Here is a 17,003-nt window from a genome sequence, read left to right as displayed (position 1 = left end):
AGAATGGGCCCTGATAAACCCAGAGAATGGACCCTGATAAACCCAGAGAATGGACCCTGATAAACCCAGAGAATGGACCCTGATAAACCCAGAGAATGGACCCTGATAAACCCAGAGAATGGACCCTGATAAACCCAGAGAATGGACCCTGATAAACCCAGAGAGTGGACCCTGATAAACCCAGAGAATGGACCCTGATAAACCCAGAGAGTGGACCCTGATAAACCCAGAGAGTGGACCCTGATAAACCCAGAGAATGGACCCTGATAAACCCAGAGAGTGGACCCTGATAAACCCAGAGAATGGACCCTGATAAACCCAGAGAGTGGACCCTGATAAACCCAGAGAATGGACCCTGATAAACCCAGAGAGTGGACCCTGATAAACCCAGAGAGTGGACCCTGATAAACCCAGAGAATGGACCCTGATAAACCCAGAGACTGGACCCTGATAAACCCAGAGAGTGGACCCTGATAAACCCAGAGACTGGACCCTGATAAACCCAGAGAGTGGACCCTGATAAACCCAGAGAGTGGACCCTGATAAACCCAGAGAATTGGCCCTTGAGGTACCCAGAGAGTGGACCCTGATAAACCCAGAGAGTGGCCCCTGATAAACCCAGAGAGTGGACCCTGATAAACCCAGAGAGTGGACCCTGATAAACCCAGAGACTGGACCCTGATAAACCCAGAGAGTGGACCCTGACAAACCCAGGGAGTGGACCCTGACAAACCCAGAGAGTGGCCCCTGAAAAACCCAGAGAATTGGCCCTTGAGGTACCCAGAGAGTGGACCCTGATAAACCCAGAGAGTGGCCCCTGATAAACCCAGAGAGTGGACCCTGATAAACCCAGAGAGTGGACCCTGATAAACCCAGAGAGTGGACCCTGATAAACCCAGAGAGTGGACCCTGATAAACCCAGAGAATTGGCCCTTGAGGTACCCAGAGAGTGGACCCTGATAAACCCAGAGAGTGGCCCCTGATAAACCCAGAGAATGGGCCCTGATAAACCCAGAGAGTGGACCCTGATAAACCCAGAGAGTGGACCCTGATAAACCCAGAGAGTGGACCCTGATAAACCCAGAGAGTGGACCCTGATACTTACATAGCTGCTCAGACTGGTCTTTTGCTGCTGTTGCTGCAGTGCAGTAATCCTCCTCAGTCTGGGACAGCATGATAAAAACTCTTAAACCTTGTAGAGAGTCCCGTTAGTTAAAAAAAAGTCAATCCACTGTGAAATCTGTGGTAGCATCGGCGAGATAACGCTGATTAGAGAGGCAAGGTGACACACAGTAAAATTATGATGTGTTTAAAGACAACTCGGACTTAAGGGCATCGCGGGGGGATGAAGTTAAGACCGTTTTATGATGTGTTCAAATGTCCCACACAGAAAATTGGAATTTTAGTTTTTAGTAAGAAATCTGAAAAAATCCAGTCATTTTAAAGGAGGAGTATTTAGTGTTAGATAGATGTGAAGCATGAGTGCAGTTTAGAAACATGTCTCATTTTTCCATCTTAAATACACAAACAATCCTGTTGATATAACTAATATTATTGATGAAGAGTGTACCAGCTCCTCTAGCCCTTTAGGATAAAAAGTTGAAGAATTCATGCATTAATGAAACATATCAGTGTAACCCACCTGGAAAGCTGGAATGGCTTAAAAACAGTTGATCATTTAATTGATTTTGGCTCTAGGTTTTAGGTAATGGGGACTCGACTTGGACTCAGACTCAGGTAAAGAGGACTCGACTTGGATTTTTCTTTCTCCACTACAACACTGCCTCACACCATAAAAACAAAACTGTTAACCCTTTCTTCATGTCGTCCTGCTCAGGCTTTCTCACACTTTTGAGTCAGTTTACATCTCTAAATATTTTGTGTGTTTCAGGTTGGTTCCACATGAAGGCTGGTGTGTGAGCGTACCTGTGACAGTGCAGGTGAGCAGGGTCATGTCCTCCTGTTCATCAGAATAACAGAAACAGATCTAGGGTTCATTAGGTTCATTTTCTGCTGTCCTGTCTCATAATGAAGCCTGAGCTCTGGGCTTCATTAAAGCAGGAGAACAGATTTTGTTTATACTCACAGAAGAAAGCTCTGATTGCTCAAACACGATGCTCGGCATCAGGCAGTGCACGGAGATGTTTGCACCAGAAATGAGTCATTATTTGCAAACACACAGTTATAATATTCTGGATTTAAAAAACACAGGCTGTGTTAGCGAGCAGAGAATGGAAATGAGTCACAACTCCAACAAAAACCTTCAAATCTACGATTTAAAGTCACGGCAGAAACAGCATGGTGCTCGCAGTTTAAACTCTGGTTGTTGCTGCTGCTGGTCAGCAGATCTCTACATTTATGATGCTTTTAGAAAATAGTCCAACACTTCTCTCTGCTGAAGCTTTTGTTAACAAGACGATATGTTTTCTGCAGAGCTAAGGCTGAAAAAATGTTCAATACTCTGACACCACACTCTTTCACTCTGCATTATTCTATGACTGAACATATGCTGTCGCTTAAAATGGACAGATCTTAGTACTTTCATTAAAATGCTGCTAGTGAGAGAGAATAATCAAAACTGCAGCATGTAAACTTTGCAGACACATTTGTGCAGCAGTGTAGAGGTTTGCATGAGTTTGCTCGCAGTTTAAGGTGACAGGAAACAAGAAATGATCCATTATTGAGAGAAGGCTGCTGGTAAGGAAGGGATAAAGGTGACAGGGGGGGTCAGCAAATCCTGGTCCACAGTAAAGCCAGGCTTTGATTGAATATTTAACCTGAATGATAACCACTCTGATCAAAGCAACAGCACATGAATTTCTCTGATTTATGCTTCAAAACTATATACAAATACTTTTATTAAAACAGAATTAGTTCCATCCTTGGCTGCAATAACCGTCGATGGGTCTTTCACATCACTGTGGAGGAATGTTGGCCTCTTCTTTGCAGAATTGTTATAAATCAACCACATTGGTAACCTGACAGGCCAGATGGATTCATTTCACACATCCATCTGGGAAAGCTTCAGTAGGAAACGTTTGAGAAAAGGCAGAAGATTTTTAAAAAAAGTGTGATTGGATGAACGTTCTGTCTGTCACATCTCTACGGGCCAATCACAGCAACAAAACACGTGACGTAGCTGCTATCAAGCTGCGCGTGCAGCTACTGAGGAATAACAATAATACCCAACTGCAGCTGCGGGGACCGTACAAACCACGCCCCCTACAAAACACGCCCATTTGTGGTATTTGCTTAGTTTAAGGTTAACTTAGTTTAGAGAGGCCTTAGTTAGCTTTAGGCTAGGTTTAGCATTTTAGTTTCCACTGGTTACATTTAGGGGTAGCTCTCTGGGGTAGGTGTATATTTAATTAACTTCCTGGGGTTAGGTTTAGCATTTAGGGTTACATTTCATTTCTTGTTTGGATCGATGGGGTGTGTTTTGTAGTGGCTGTGGCTGCAGCTAGACCCTTCTCAGAAATAACGGTAACCATGGCGACTACAGACATGTCAGTACTCGACTTTTGTGGTTTTTGAAAAGAAAACAACTCACTGCTGTTCGTTGTTCTTCTTTTAACGAAGAAATGTCGTCAAGTTCTGATAAAACTGGCGCTTTAGCAGCATCCACGCTAAGCTCTTCCTCCATAACTGTACCAGCTCTTGCTGCTGCTTGTTTACGTCACGACTCTGCTGCGCCCTAAAGTACCGCCCCTCGTTGCTGATTGGTCCTGTCACTTTCTAACCGGACCCAAACGGTTCAAACGGGAGCTTTGCAAGATGGATTCGCCAGTGAAAAACAAGGAAACGGGCATATCCATCTGCTTTGCGAGGTTACCACATTGGAGGGTTTTCCAGCATGAACGGCCAGTTTAAGATCACGCCACCACATCTCAGTCAGATTTATGTTTTCAGTCAAAGCCTTTGTGCTCTTGTTGGTCAGCAGTGGTTTTCCCATGATGCCTTTGTTGCCCAGTCTCTTTCTAATTATCAAATCATGAACTCTGACCTTTACTGAGTCAAGCGAGGCCTGCAGGTCTTTAGATGTTGTTCTGGGTTTGTTTGGGACGTCCTGGATCCTCCATGTGCTCTTTGAGTTATTTTGGTTGGACAGCCACTCCTGGGAGGGTTCTCCACCTCCTATAAGTTTTCTCCTTTTGTGGATAATGGCTCTCAGTGTGCTTGTCTGGAGTCCCAAAGCCTCAGAAATGTCTTTGTAACCCTTCCCAGACTGGAATCCTAACTAGAACATTAAACTGCATCCACGACTAAACGCCACCTGTATTTTTATGAATGTTTGCCTCACAGACTCACTGGAGCGCTTTAAGCCCCGGCCTTGCCTGATTCTTCTTAACATTATTTCTGTATTTTCTTTACAATGATCTTGTGTTAGTCTTTTGTGCTCTTATTTTTCCTTCTCTCTTCAGTGGACTGCTTTATTTTCTGCTTTATTTTGTGAGAAAACTTGCCTCGCCCCTCTATAAAGTTACGTCACATCTCCTGAAGGTGACATAACTTTCAAAAAGGAGGGCAAAATGCCAAAATGGGATTGAGTGTGTCTCCTCTGGTGTAATGTGGGGCTCTTTTATCATGTAGAAATAAATTGGACAAGAACTCGGATTCGTGTCAGTGAGAATTTCCTTTTTTTCCGTGGCCTTATGCAACCCAGCCGTGAAGTTGAGTGAGCCTGAAATCAGAGAGTTTCCATTCTCCTCCGTGATTTTACAACCAGCCACCTGCCCAGGACACCGACAGGAGCGTTAAAAAGGAGCCTGAGGAGTCTGACAGCCACGGGTCACACACATCCACATTCAGCCTGCCTGCCGCTCAAACACATTTTTCTGCTGCCTCGCCTCGCATTAAAGCAGGTAAAAGGAATGAATAGCTGCAGGGGAGGATGGTGAATGAGGCGGGAAACACCCATCACTGCTCTGCAAGTCTCAACTGAGAGGAGAAGCGCAAGCAGCGGCAAGTTAGCGGAAGTTAGACCGAGCTAGACAGGAAGCACTGGAATCTGAGCTTCACAATAAAAGCATTAAAACGAGCCTCAAAAAGAACAAGCTCTAAAGACCAGTGGATCAACCGTCTGTGTTCATGCACACGTCACAAAACTGTCTGAAATACAAGGATCGAGCCAGAAATACAAAGAAATAACCTGAGAGTAACTAAGGAAAAATACTTAGAGTAATTTTTCCGTAAGGATGAAGATCATGAACCCTGGAATTAGATTTTTTTAGATCCATTTTCTTTCCAGTTTTGAAATTCAAGTCAGAGTTCTGAGTTTAAAACAATCAGTGCGATATTGTTTCTAATACCTGGATAAAAAATAAAACTGAGAAAAAAAAGGTTAAAGTCAGAATTATGACCTTAATCTGAGAAGTCCAAAAACGCTGCTGGGATTGAAGTTTCTCATGGTCGCCATCTCCTGGTGTACAGTGGTAACAGCGCAGACCTCCACCATTACCCCTATCTCTCAATAGCACAGAATCCATAAGAACATTTCTGGATCCACACGGTGATCTGGATTACTCCCTCCTCTGTGGGGCGGGAACATGGTGAGGCAAAGCTTTGGTTTTGTTACGTGTGGACTGTCATGGCAGAAGCATTGCCTGCCGGTGTCAACAGATGCACTGACAGTCTCACCCATGGTCTCACAGGACGACTTGAAGTCATGGCAGAGGGTGAATATTCCCCTATTCCTCCCAGCATTGTGAGTATTCTTGCTACGGTTCGCTGTCTTTCTCTCTGTTACGTTCTGACTCGTCTCCTCGACCGGGCGTGCGTCTTTCAAACTCTATAAACTCCAAAACTTTGAATAGAAACACACCAATCTTCCTTATGCCATTTACATATATATATATATGTATTTATATATATATATGTATATATATATATAGTATTTTTTTAATATATGTGGCTGTCTTCTCAAGGAGCTCAGAAAATAAAAGTCATTGCTAGATTGGGTGTAAAAGTAAACAAATGAACAAAAACTAAAACTCTGATGACAAACAACACCAAAAATGACCTTACTGGAGATCCTCTGCCAAATACATGTAGAGATAAATACTTTTTAAACAATTATACAACTGGAGACAACAAATGGCATCAGTAGTGACTGCAGTTTCAGGGAGATTCTGATTGGTTGAAAAAATCCGTAGTGGGAGGGGCTACAACTATCTACTAGTTGATTGACAGCCATTGATCACGGTTGACAGTTGTCCAACAAGCTAACAATAGGCTATGTTGAAAATAAAGTTCAGACAGGTATCTGTTGAATATATGGACAACTTATTTTTTAATTTTACTCCATTTTACTTTCTGCTTCAAAGACATGCCAGTTAAAGGTCAGAAGTCTTCCAGGTAAGTCATTTTGAATGTGAGTTACCTAAATGCAGTTAGCACTTTGGGCTAGTTGGCTAAACCTTCGCTAAGAAGCTTGCTAGTTCTCTTTCCCAGTGGAAAACTAAAGAGACAAAAATCAGTTTACAGGAAGGATTACTGTTAAATTAGATCCTCTAAAGGTTTACTTCCATGAGTTATTCTCAATACATTTATTTTAGCCTGATTTTACAGCATATTGATGATATCTAGTATTTTATTGACCGTCGTACTTTGCCGCTCTGACAGTGCTATAAATCAGAGATATCTAGTTTTCTGTCCTGGTTATTTAAAAAACGAATAGCTTCATTTAGGCCTTTATTTAAGAGCTGATTTATGTATTAAGATAGTGTTTTAATGTTGGATACAGGAGTTAATGGAGACCTACTCACAGCTACCAGACAACACAGTCGCTTGTTTCTGTATTAAACTGTATGAATGTATTATTAAATGCCTTTTTAGTATATGGGGGTTTGAGCTGTGAACGCTGTGCTGTACGTCATGAAGACTGACTGTCGGAGGCTTTTATTTTGAAAGGTCCTCCCGGTAGTCCCCTGTGTTGCCGTGGCTAACTTGGCTCGTGGCTGACAGGGAGCGGAGAGTTGGTGAGCAGTGGATCAGAGACGGAGGGGAGCGGAGAGCTTCTGCTACAGCTGTGAGGAGAGCTGCGGAGCTGGAAACGTATGATCTGAGAAGGTAAGCCTGACTTTCATTGACACTCAGCTCCAGTCAGCTTAACAGCATTTACATTTACGGAGCCTTTTTTTCTCCTCCTTTTTACCTGAGCACCTTTCCACGTGGAGTTCTACCCTCTGTGCTGATGGTGCAGCTGCAGACCTCACCTGTGCTCTCATCAATGAACCCTTCTGCCTGTTAGGGGCAGAAATGACCCATGCTAATCTTACAGCTCTTCATCATGTTCTTCCTCCACTAGAATCTTATTCTAGTCCTTAATGTAGGTGGGAGCAGTTGTTTAAAGATGGAAGAAGACTAATGTTTGCAGTTCAACTCCCCAAGTGCACACAGAAAATGTTTGACTCTTCCCTTTCAGTGAGTGTATTCAAAGCTCATTTCTAAATCTTTCCTGCTGCTTCCTCAGGCTGACCTTTGCAGACAAAGAAATATCTTGAACAGAGCTTTAGCTTTAGCCATAATAGTGATGAAAATATCAACTTGTGACAGGTGTTGCATTACATAAGGAGTGCTTTCTCTGGTCAGTGCAGCCTTCCTGCTCTGTCAGGAGGGAAACCCTGAAGGATGTGATGAAGGACAGGTTCTCTCTTCATGCAAAATACATTTTGTGTTTAGTATTCAGTTAAGCTAAGATATCCTGGAAGAAATACTCAAAATCCTCTTTAAGTTGTGTTAGAGTTCCCGAAGTAGACTGGGCTGAATGAGGGCTAAAGGATCAGATCAACTATGATGGCTGTTTATGAAGGATAGTATGTAAGAACACAGAATCAGAAAATATACAGTACCTCTGAATAAACCAAGCTTGACACGCTATAAGTCATGCATTAATGTGTGTTTTCACTTCTGGTATTATTTTGAGTAAGGTAGGTGAAAGATACTTTAACTGGCTATTATTTTACATAGCCTAGTTTTTATTTTCATTCTTAGAGTAAGTAAGAGGAAACATGCGGTAATAGAGCCCCAGCCCTTTATTGTAACCTACTAATATTGATAATATTTGGAGCTTTATGGCTGAAGGTATTTTGCTTTATTCTATGATCAGTTTATCTTCTTATATGAGCATGTAAGAGTTCATGGTTATAGCGTGTATGAGCATGATGCGTTCCAGTCAAACCAGCTAAACTGTCACTAAGAAAGACCTGGACAAGTCCTGGAAAATGGTCTCTTGCAAAGAGTGGAGACCCTGTAATTGTCCAGAGGTGTTTAAATGACCATAAACATACAAGTAAACTACAGTCACTATGTTCGTCCTAAAGGGAAGACCTGATAGACTTATAGGGAGTTTTCATATATATACTGTGTGTGTGTATAAACCCAGACTCTGCCTCATGATTACTTATGACAAATAAACAGGTTGAGCTGTTTTTATCACACTGCCTTTAAACTGTCACACTGACATGGAGAAAACGCCAAGTTTTAATAGTCAGCTATAACAATAAATTATGGAAAATTGCATGAAATTAAAAGTTGGCTACAGTGATAGTTGGAAACAAAAGGGGGTTATTTTGGTAGCAACATCAAATGCAGGTGCTCTAATGATCATGCATTGCATCTAGCTGTATGAAAACATCTGCAGGCTCTCATCTCTAATATCATGTTGTGTTTATGTTGTGAAAGTTAAAGAGAAAACCTTCAGCCTTCTGCAGAGAATCATGCTTGTGTACAGCATTTGATCATTTTAAGTCACCTAAATAAATGCTCGTCTTGATTTTATTGTAAATTAACATGCAGAGATGGCATTACTTGAATAAGTGGTGAAAATATGATCACTTCAAAGCGTCTGCAGCTTCATCTAGTGAGGGACAGTGAAAAGAGTGAAGCAGTGAGAACCAAGCAGAAAGAAAGGAGGTGTTGGAGTAGGACTGGGAGAAAGAAAAGACTGTAATGTAGTCAAGAAAGGGCTTTCCTGCACATCCTCATATCTTCATGACCTATTTTCTGAAACCTTTCTATGGTGTCATGGCTGCATTAAAATGAATGAAATCTCATTTGCTCTGAGTCCCTGTAGGTATGAAGGGTTTTGCTTGTGTGCACGGTTGTCATGATATCAGAATATTAAACTTCAACAGATTCTAGTAAAAATGAAGCATCTGTAGCTGTTTAGATAACAGCTGACTGTTGATGATGGGCTGTGACTTTTTTAACAGGCTGCACAAGGAATTATTCTGGGGATGCTCAATATTATCGGCATGATAGTGGTATCAGCAGATGTGAGCTTCAAAGGGGAGTTTTTGTCTTCAGATTTCAGCCAATATGAACAACTGATTTACTGTTTATATGCTGTTATTATTGGCTGATCTATAACACTTATGCCGTAAGGCAGGGGTGTCAAACTCAAGGCCCGGGGGCCAAATCCGGCCCGTGGTGCAGTCATACCTGGCCCACCAGATCCGATTATATTTTATTATAACGGTCCCACCAGAATGAGGTCTGCAGATTTCCTCCAGTATAAAACAGGAAACTTGAAATTTGTTTTCATTTGACATTTTCAATTTGGTGTCTGGAATTCACTTTTGATTTCGTATTGTGACCTTTACATCTCATAATTTTGACTTTTTATCTTAAATTTTGACTTTCAGATTTAAAATGTGAAATTTTAAGTCATGTTTTGACCTTTTTAAACTCAAAATTTTTAAATTCATTTCATATTTTGAATGATGATTCTGATTTTCAGCTCAGTTTAACCTTTTAGATCCACAGTTTTAAATTTTAAGTCATAGTTTGAGCTTTTAAACTCATGATTTTGATTTTGTCTCATATTTCGACCATTAAAAATCATGTTATCAACTTTCTATCTCATATATTTCCTTTTAGAAACATTATTTTGACTTCAAATTACATGTTTGAACATTTAAAGTTACAAGTTTGACTTTTTATCTCACATTTTGATCTTTTAAACCTTTTAGATTTACAATTTTAAATTCCAAGTCACATTTTGACCTTTCAAACTAGTGATTTGGTCTTTAGTCTAGTATGCTGCCGTTTTGCATAGGATTTCTTCCTCTGTTGTGTTTTATGGCAGTTAGCAAACAGCTCTCATGTGTGTTACAGTCGCTGTCTGGCTTTAGTGCTGCATTACAACACAGCGCCAGTAAAAGTCAAGGAAAGAAAGATATTGTTTCAGTTCAGTTAGAAATTGCATGAAAATTATCATTTAATAAAATAAATGACTGTGCATATTTCTTTTAAATCCCAGCCCAGCCCATCTCTAGTAAGGAGGAGTTTGGCTGCAGTTTCAGATGGATTCATTTCTTCTCAGTTGCACCATTCAGTGGAAAAAAAGATGGAGTTTCTTTAAAGCTTTGTCAACTTTTGATCCTTCTGAGTATTGAAATAACAGAAATTGTTATTAAAAAATATTTGAAAAGCTTAAATTGCATAAAATTGCACAGAATTGACTATACTAAGCAGCCTTGTTCCAAAGACACTCAAGATAACATGCTCTATGTCCTCTCCCATGCTTTAAAATCCCCTTATCTGTCTCCTGTTCTTCCTTGCTTCCTACACTGTCTCTGTCCTCCTCTCCTTGTCTCCTCCAACCTCTTCTGTCTTACTCCCTGCTTTTCTTCTGACTGTCTCCCTCCGTCTCTCCTTTGCCCCTCCACTCCTGCTCCTTGTTGTCCTCCCTCTCCGTTAGGTGTGTGCTGTCCTCCTTTCTGCTGCTTCCAGGATGCAGTTCGTAGTCAGACTGAGCCTCTGCCTGCTGGGCTTGGTGTTTGTCTCGCTGTTCCCTCAGCCAGCGCGGGGCCAAGGTAAGTACCTCCACTCACCTTTTTCACTTAAAGGCCAACAGGGTCAACAAGGTCGATCAGGGTTAACCACACAGCTGCACAGGACTGAGCGCAGTCCATCCTGGGCTTTATGAAAGGACCATAAAAGGCTAACCATGTTTGTTCCTTAGACTCCACTCAGGGGAAGCTGTAGTCCCATATATACACCTGATAATCGCAGCGCTTAGCTGTGTGCATTTTCCTTACTGGCCCCATTTAGAATTAGAGACTTGGCTTTCTTGTACCACCTAAAGGGATTCTTCTTTATGAAGCAATGCAGGCTTTCTACATTGCAGAATGTCAAGTTTGAACACCTGGAAATATTTTACATTACCTTAAGGTTCTTCTTTTAGCCCAGATTTTAGTGGTTTTCTTCTCTAACAGGTTTCTGTCTGAATCTTAAGGCCAGTAGAGCTCAATAGAGTGGTTCCAGTGGTTCAAAGCCCATTCGTGGATTTTACCATTGGCCTTAATGTCACAACAATCAAAGGTAGAGTTACTGGCAAACAACTACACGACCCACAATCCTAGAGTCACAGCAATGTCTTGAACTGGGAGGAGCCTGCTGCTATCATGCAAATTTGCTGCCCCTTTGAGCATTGGCTGTTGAGGACCACAGTTAACACCATACTCTACATGAAGCCCTATATGTGCCTTATATTGGGAATAAAACCCCCTACAGTTAAAATAAATGTAGAAAGAGGGCCCACGTGTTCATAGTGTTACTAAGACCCAGAGTTTCAGCTGGAATTTAAAAAATCTTACTGGGTTGTGGGATGTGTAGTTCCTTCATTTCTGTAACAAAATCTTCTGTCGTGTACTTTTCTGTGTTTCCCAGTCCTGTTTCCTCACTGATTCAGTGATATTAGGAGATTTCTAAAATGTCAGTACAAGATCTACATAAGGGAGTTTACCACTGGAACCAGAGCCACTTAAAGAGTGGGCGGTCACTGTTGAGCTCTATAAGGCTCTCTACCACGGAGCCAAACATGGCGTCCTACAGCATTCCTTTATGGTGCTTGGCAGGGTTTCTCAGGGTTTCCCATTAAAATGCTTGGCAGGTGTTTCCAGGGCTTTCTATGATGGTGTTTTTCAAGGTTTGAAGGTTTCCCTAAGGCTTTACGTTAAGGCTCCTCACTGGTGTTATTCCCTGCAGGGTTACCTGGGCTTCTCTTTGACTCTAAGAAGGTTTTTTTTTTTCTCTCTTACATGATGCATAAACACGGGTTCTTTGGGCTTCCAATATGGCGTGCAGTCGGGTCTTCTGAGACTTTTATTGTGGTTATTGAAGAGCTCCAGTTTTTGGTGATAAGCAGGGTTTTCTTTGGCTTTATATTGTGGTGCTAAGGATGTTTTCACAGGGCCTCCTATTGTGGTGTCAACAAGCAGGGCCACCCAGGGTTTTCCCTCTAAGTACCATTAAAAGCCTAATTTCCTAATTTACTTGAAAGCACCAGGGCTAGAAACCTTCAACCGCGGGCTCTGTAGACTTCAGTGGTGTCTTTGCTCTGACTTAGGTTAGAATTTAAATGATGCTTTATCTCAGTGTCGATGTGCTGCTTTGCTCTAAAGAAAATTCCTTGAACTTTGAAGTTTTTCCTTTAATTTGATGAGTCCTTTTAATTTGCATTTACACACACGTCTGTCTTAAAAGTAAAAGCTTTCATGTCATATCAGAAGGAGGATCCGTGTTCTACAGTCTGGTATGTGAGAGCTCATTTAGTCACCTCTGTAATCACTTCAGACACTGCTTTCACTTTTATATTTCAGTAAATCTTTGATCATCAGGTCCCTAAAAAGATTTCTGTGTTTCTCAGATTACAGATTCAAATGTTCCACTAGTCCCAAATGTAATATTGTAAATCTGGAATATAAACTGCACCGTTGTATTTGTCTGGTTTTGGGGGAGAGAGACTTTTTCTGTGTGGTTTTCTTTTCATTTAGCGAAGTCCTTAGTAGGATTGGACAGTATTGGTTTTTCAGGACCAGTACTGATACTGATTGTAGTTCATGAAACCGATATTAAGACCGACGATTTACTTGTAAATGTGAGATCTACAACATGTTTTTATTGGTTTTGGTACTTTTCATCTGAAACAGTCCATGACTTGTATTTCCTGGTGTTTGGTACTATCTGTAGGTCAAATATGGCTCTTGTGCCAGTGAGCAATAGAGTATTTAGCAGACTAGGATGAGTACAGTTTTAACAAACAATCCGTTCAGTTTTACACAGCTTAGGCATCAACCACCAGAGAAAGCATGTCCAAACCAAAACAACATTCATCCTCTATAACACCTCTGCATCTGCACAGCTGAACAGAACAGACTACCACCGTCTCCCATGGAGCTCCTTTATCCACAGCGCCAACGCTGATGGCGAACCAACAGACTTACTGAACCTGCATCAGCTAAAGGTGCTACAAACAGTGTTGAAGCTTAATGGCAACATTTAAAACCTCACCAAGCAGCTCAGCAACAAACACACACACACACACACACCCACACACACCCACACACTAGGGACTGTAAGTAAGAAGATAACTAGCACTGAGGGACGAAACACCTCTGGTTAGCATATGAGCTCGCTATTATGAAATACTGGATTAGATTTGTAAAAGTCCCAGAACTAAAGAAACACAGCCCAAATATTTAACGTCTTTCACCGTGTCATCATTTCTATAGAGAACTGGTGTCCCAGTTTAACTGGTGTTGAATTAACTGGTGACTTTCCATTAAACTTCTCCAAAGTATATCTAGACATAAATATTAGAAAAATATATATAAGTTGTTTGCAATCACATGATCCCAAATTCCTGATTGAGGGTAAAAGTGGGGGACAGCTGTTAGGAATGAATGGGAACTGAGGCAAGTTAGTACTTTGAAGCTCTAAATGGATGTGTACATTACTGTTATCATTAGAAAATTTCTGTAAACATGAATCAGAGTCCCTACACTTTACAAAAGAGTTTTTTTCACCGCAGTTAAAGTGGTTAACTTGGTGTGGAGGCCGTCAGTATCACATCGTACTCAGACCTGCAGGCCTCCAGGGGTCTATCCAGATGAAGGAGACAAGAGTCTAGTGCAGGGGTGTCAAACTCAAGGCCCGGGGGCCAAATCCGGCCTGCAGAACAGTTAAATCTGGCCTGTAAGATTATAGCATATATCGTTTATATATATATCATTTCAACTCATAATTTTGACTTCTTATATAATATGAATGTTTAGGTTAATGATTTTAATTTGAAGTCAGATTTAACTAATTATTTTGTATTTATGTCATAATTTCAGCTCCTAACTTTGACTTCATAATTTCATAGTTTGACCTTTTAGACAGTCAGTTTAAAAACGTGAATCATATTTTGACTTTTAAACTCATGATTCTGACTTTCTTTCTAATATATTTGCCTTTTAAAAACATTATTTTTCAATTTCAGTTTCATGTTTTGACCTTTCTGGACTAATAAATGGGCTTTTCTCAGATTTTGAGCCTTTGAACTGATTTTTTTTGTTTTTATTTTTTAAATTTGAAAATCATTTATCATCAGTGCTTCAGTTTTTTCATATTTTATTACTGGTGAAATGCGGTTGATAGTGTATGGTTGAAAAGGTGAGCTTGTTAGGCCCTCAGGTTAGACCTGAATCCAGAATCTGGCCCCTGCTGTGGGTTTGACTCCCCTGGTGTGGAGGATTCTTGTTCTTGGCTAAGAGGCTAAAACAGATATGCTGTTCACAAAGGAGCCTGTCCCACAGAATGGCTCTTTTACACGAGCTACCGTGGCTAGCTACTATTTCAGTGGCAGTTTCTTTCCCTTGTCGTTATTTAATCCACGATTAAAAAAGCCAAATTGGTACCAGAGCCATTTGGGGGCTAAGCAGCTAGCACTACTGAGCCAAATGATCAGGATTTCCAGAAAAAGGCAGATTCTCCACCAAAATGAGCAAGGCTGGACAAACATCAGCTTAGGAAACACAGGCGAGATCAGGATTTACTGTGCTAAACTGTGACAAACTGTGCCAAACCAAACTAGGCCACTTTGTGGAACTGGAGGAGCGTTTGTGACATCGCTCGTCCGGGCTTTAGACCAGGGGTGTCAAACTCGAGGCCCTGGGGCCAAATCCGGCCCATGGTCCAGTTGTCTCCAGCCCAAGGTTATATCATATTTCTATTATAACTATTATTTTTATTTTATTATTATTTCATACTTTGACCCGTTCAAGTCATAATTGTGATATTTTACATAATATGACATTTTAGATACACGTTTTTAAATTTGGAGTCATTATTTTTAACCATTTAACTCATTATTTTTAGTTTTAAGTCTTATTTTGACCTTTTCACTCTTAACTTCAGCTTTTTAATCCCATATTTTGACCTTTTAGACTTATAGTTTGAAACTTCAACACATATTTTGGCCTTTTTAAATTCATGATTTTGACTGTTTCATATATTTGCATTTTAAAACATTATTTTGTTATTTCAGTTTAGTGTTTCAACCCCTTGAACTAATATGGTTGACTTTTTATCTCAGATTTTGAGCCTTTACACTTATAGTTTTGAGTTTTTATTTCAAAGTGATTTATAATCATTGCTAAGTTGTTTTTTTTTTTTAATTTCTAGTGAAAAAGAGGTTGACAGTTTCTCAGGTTAGACTAAAATCCAGAATCTGGCCCCTGCTGTGGTTGAGTTTGACACTCCTGCTTTAGACGGAGGCTCTTTCAATTCTTGCCTGCAGCTACTTGTCCGTGAGTTTTTTTTTTTTTTTACTTTTTTTTGCCTGAATATTCCTAATTCAGGCACATTTCTATTTTTGCACTCTGAACACTTGGCACAGTTGTAAACAGCTCAAAACATGATCTTCTTTAACGTTTCTCTGTGCAGAAATCACCTCTGGAGTTTTCTGCTGCTGCATGATGTCACCTGGATTAAACCTGTAGGTGACTGTAGTCATGCCTGATCAAACCAGATAAATCGTGGTGCTTGATTTATTTTGTTTAGTGACTACACGTATACTTTCCAGGTAACATCACAGCCGTGGTAACTGAGCCTTCACTGTGAAATTCTCCGTCTATGATGTAAATCAGAGTTGAAGACATCACGGTCATGATCGGGTTTGATGGGTCCAGAAGCATTGCAGGTTTCACGATGGACCACAGCATACTTGGTAGCACGCTGCTGTCACTCCTACTCCAAACAGGAAGTGATGCGGGGCAGTCACTGTTCCAGGCTTCTGTGTTGATTGGCTGTTTCTCATGACGTCAGATGGTGTTATGAGCGGGACATTAGATCAGACTGGGTGGAGTGAAAACAGAGTCAAGGGGGATGAAGTACCATGTAGTGGAGCAAAACACTTCAACACTTTTTAATTTGTTAATTTATTTAATGATTGATCAGTGAAATATGGAAAGTCTGCCCTGATAATCTGGGAAAAGCTGTAAAAATGGTGCCAGTTTTAGGATACAGCCCTCACATTGGATAAAACAACAGTTATTAAAGGAGCCTCTTCCACACCAGATTTTACAGTATATGAATTTAAAAAACACCTTTAGACTGAAGAACATCAACTTCTGTACTTATTGGTGCCAGCAATCATAAAATACTGGAAACTTCTTCATTCTGAGTAAAGCTTTATCTCAGTCCAGCCATCCTTTTCTTGGGTACATGTTCACTAAAGCTTTAACGTGTTACCCAGAGATCTTCACTGTTTGTTCCTCAAGAGCTCTTCATGAAATTACATGTTTCTTCTTTCTGCTCCCGTCAACCCACACTCTGACTTCTTCCCTCACCCCAATTAACTCAATTTACCCATTCAGCAATTAACACTTCACTTCACTCTAACCTTATTTGTAAAGAGAGCTTCGTCTCCTTGGCTTCATCTGTAACAGATGCAGCGTTTCTCTAAGAAGGCACTCTCTCTGGGAATGCAGATATGAATTGATATTCCTGCTGTGTCTGAAATGATCCTGATTTTGCAGCCAAGCTGACAATGGCTCTCAGATAAGACGCCGTATCTGTGTTTGAATCTTAATGTGTTGGGTGTTGAATTAGATGTGAGGATTTGGAAAAAAAACAAGACTGATGTTTTGCTTTGACCAGGCACTTCCAACCATAACCACAGAAAAAGAGGACTTTAAAGGCTAGGATCCAAGCTAGCTAGCAAACCTGCCATA

General features: G+C 40.8%; 1 protein-coding gene across 3 annotated transcripts in view; it reads left to right on the top strand.

Moving 5' to 3' along the window:
- Nucleotides 1-6,983: 6,983 nt before the first annotated feature.
- Nucleotides 6,984-17,003, top strand: part of LOC121523988 (collagen alpha-1(XIV) chain-like) — a 269,909-nt gene continuing 259,889 nt past the window's right edge. For all 3 annotated transcript variants that reach the window (XM_041809125.1, XM_041809124.1, XM_041809126.1), the window contains exons 1-2: nt 6,984-7,068; nt 10,703-10,817. In XM_041809125.1, coding sequence (XP_041665059.1) covers nt 10,736-10,817 — 82 coding nt within the window. In that variant the 5' untranslated portion in view covers nt 6,984-7,068; nt 10,703-10,735. The remainder of the gene's footprint in view (nt 7,069-10,702; nt 10,818-17,003) is intronic.

Source organism: Cheilinus undulatus, linkage group 16 (genome assembly GCF_018320785.1).
Source record: "Cheilinus undulatus linkage group 16, ASM1832078v1, whole genome shotgun sequence".
NCBI lineage: Eukaryota > Metazoa > Chordata > Actinopteri > Labriformes > Labridae > Cheilinus > Cheilinus undulatus.
Note: the sequence above shows the minus strand (reverse complement) of the source record. Positions and strands in the feature narration are given on the sequence as shown.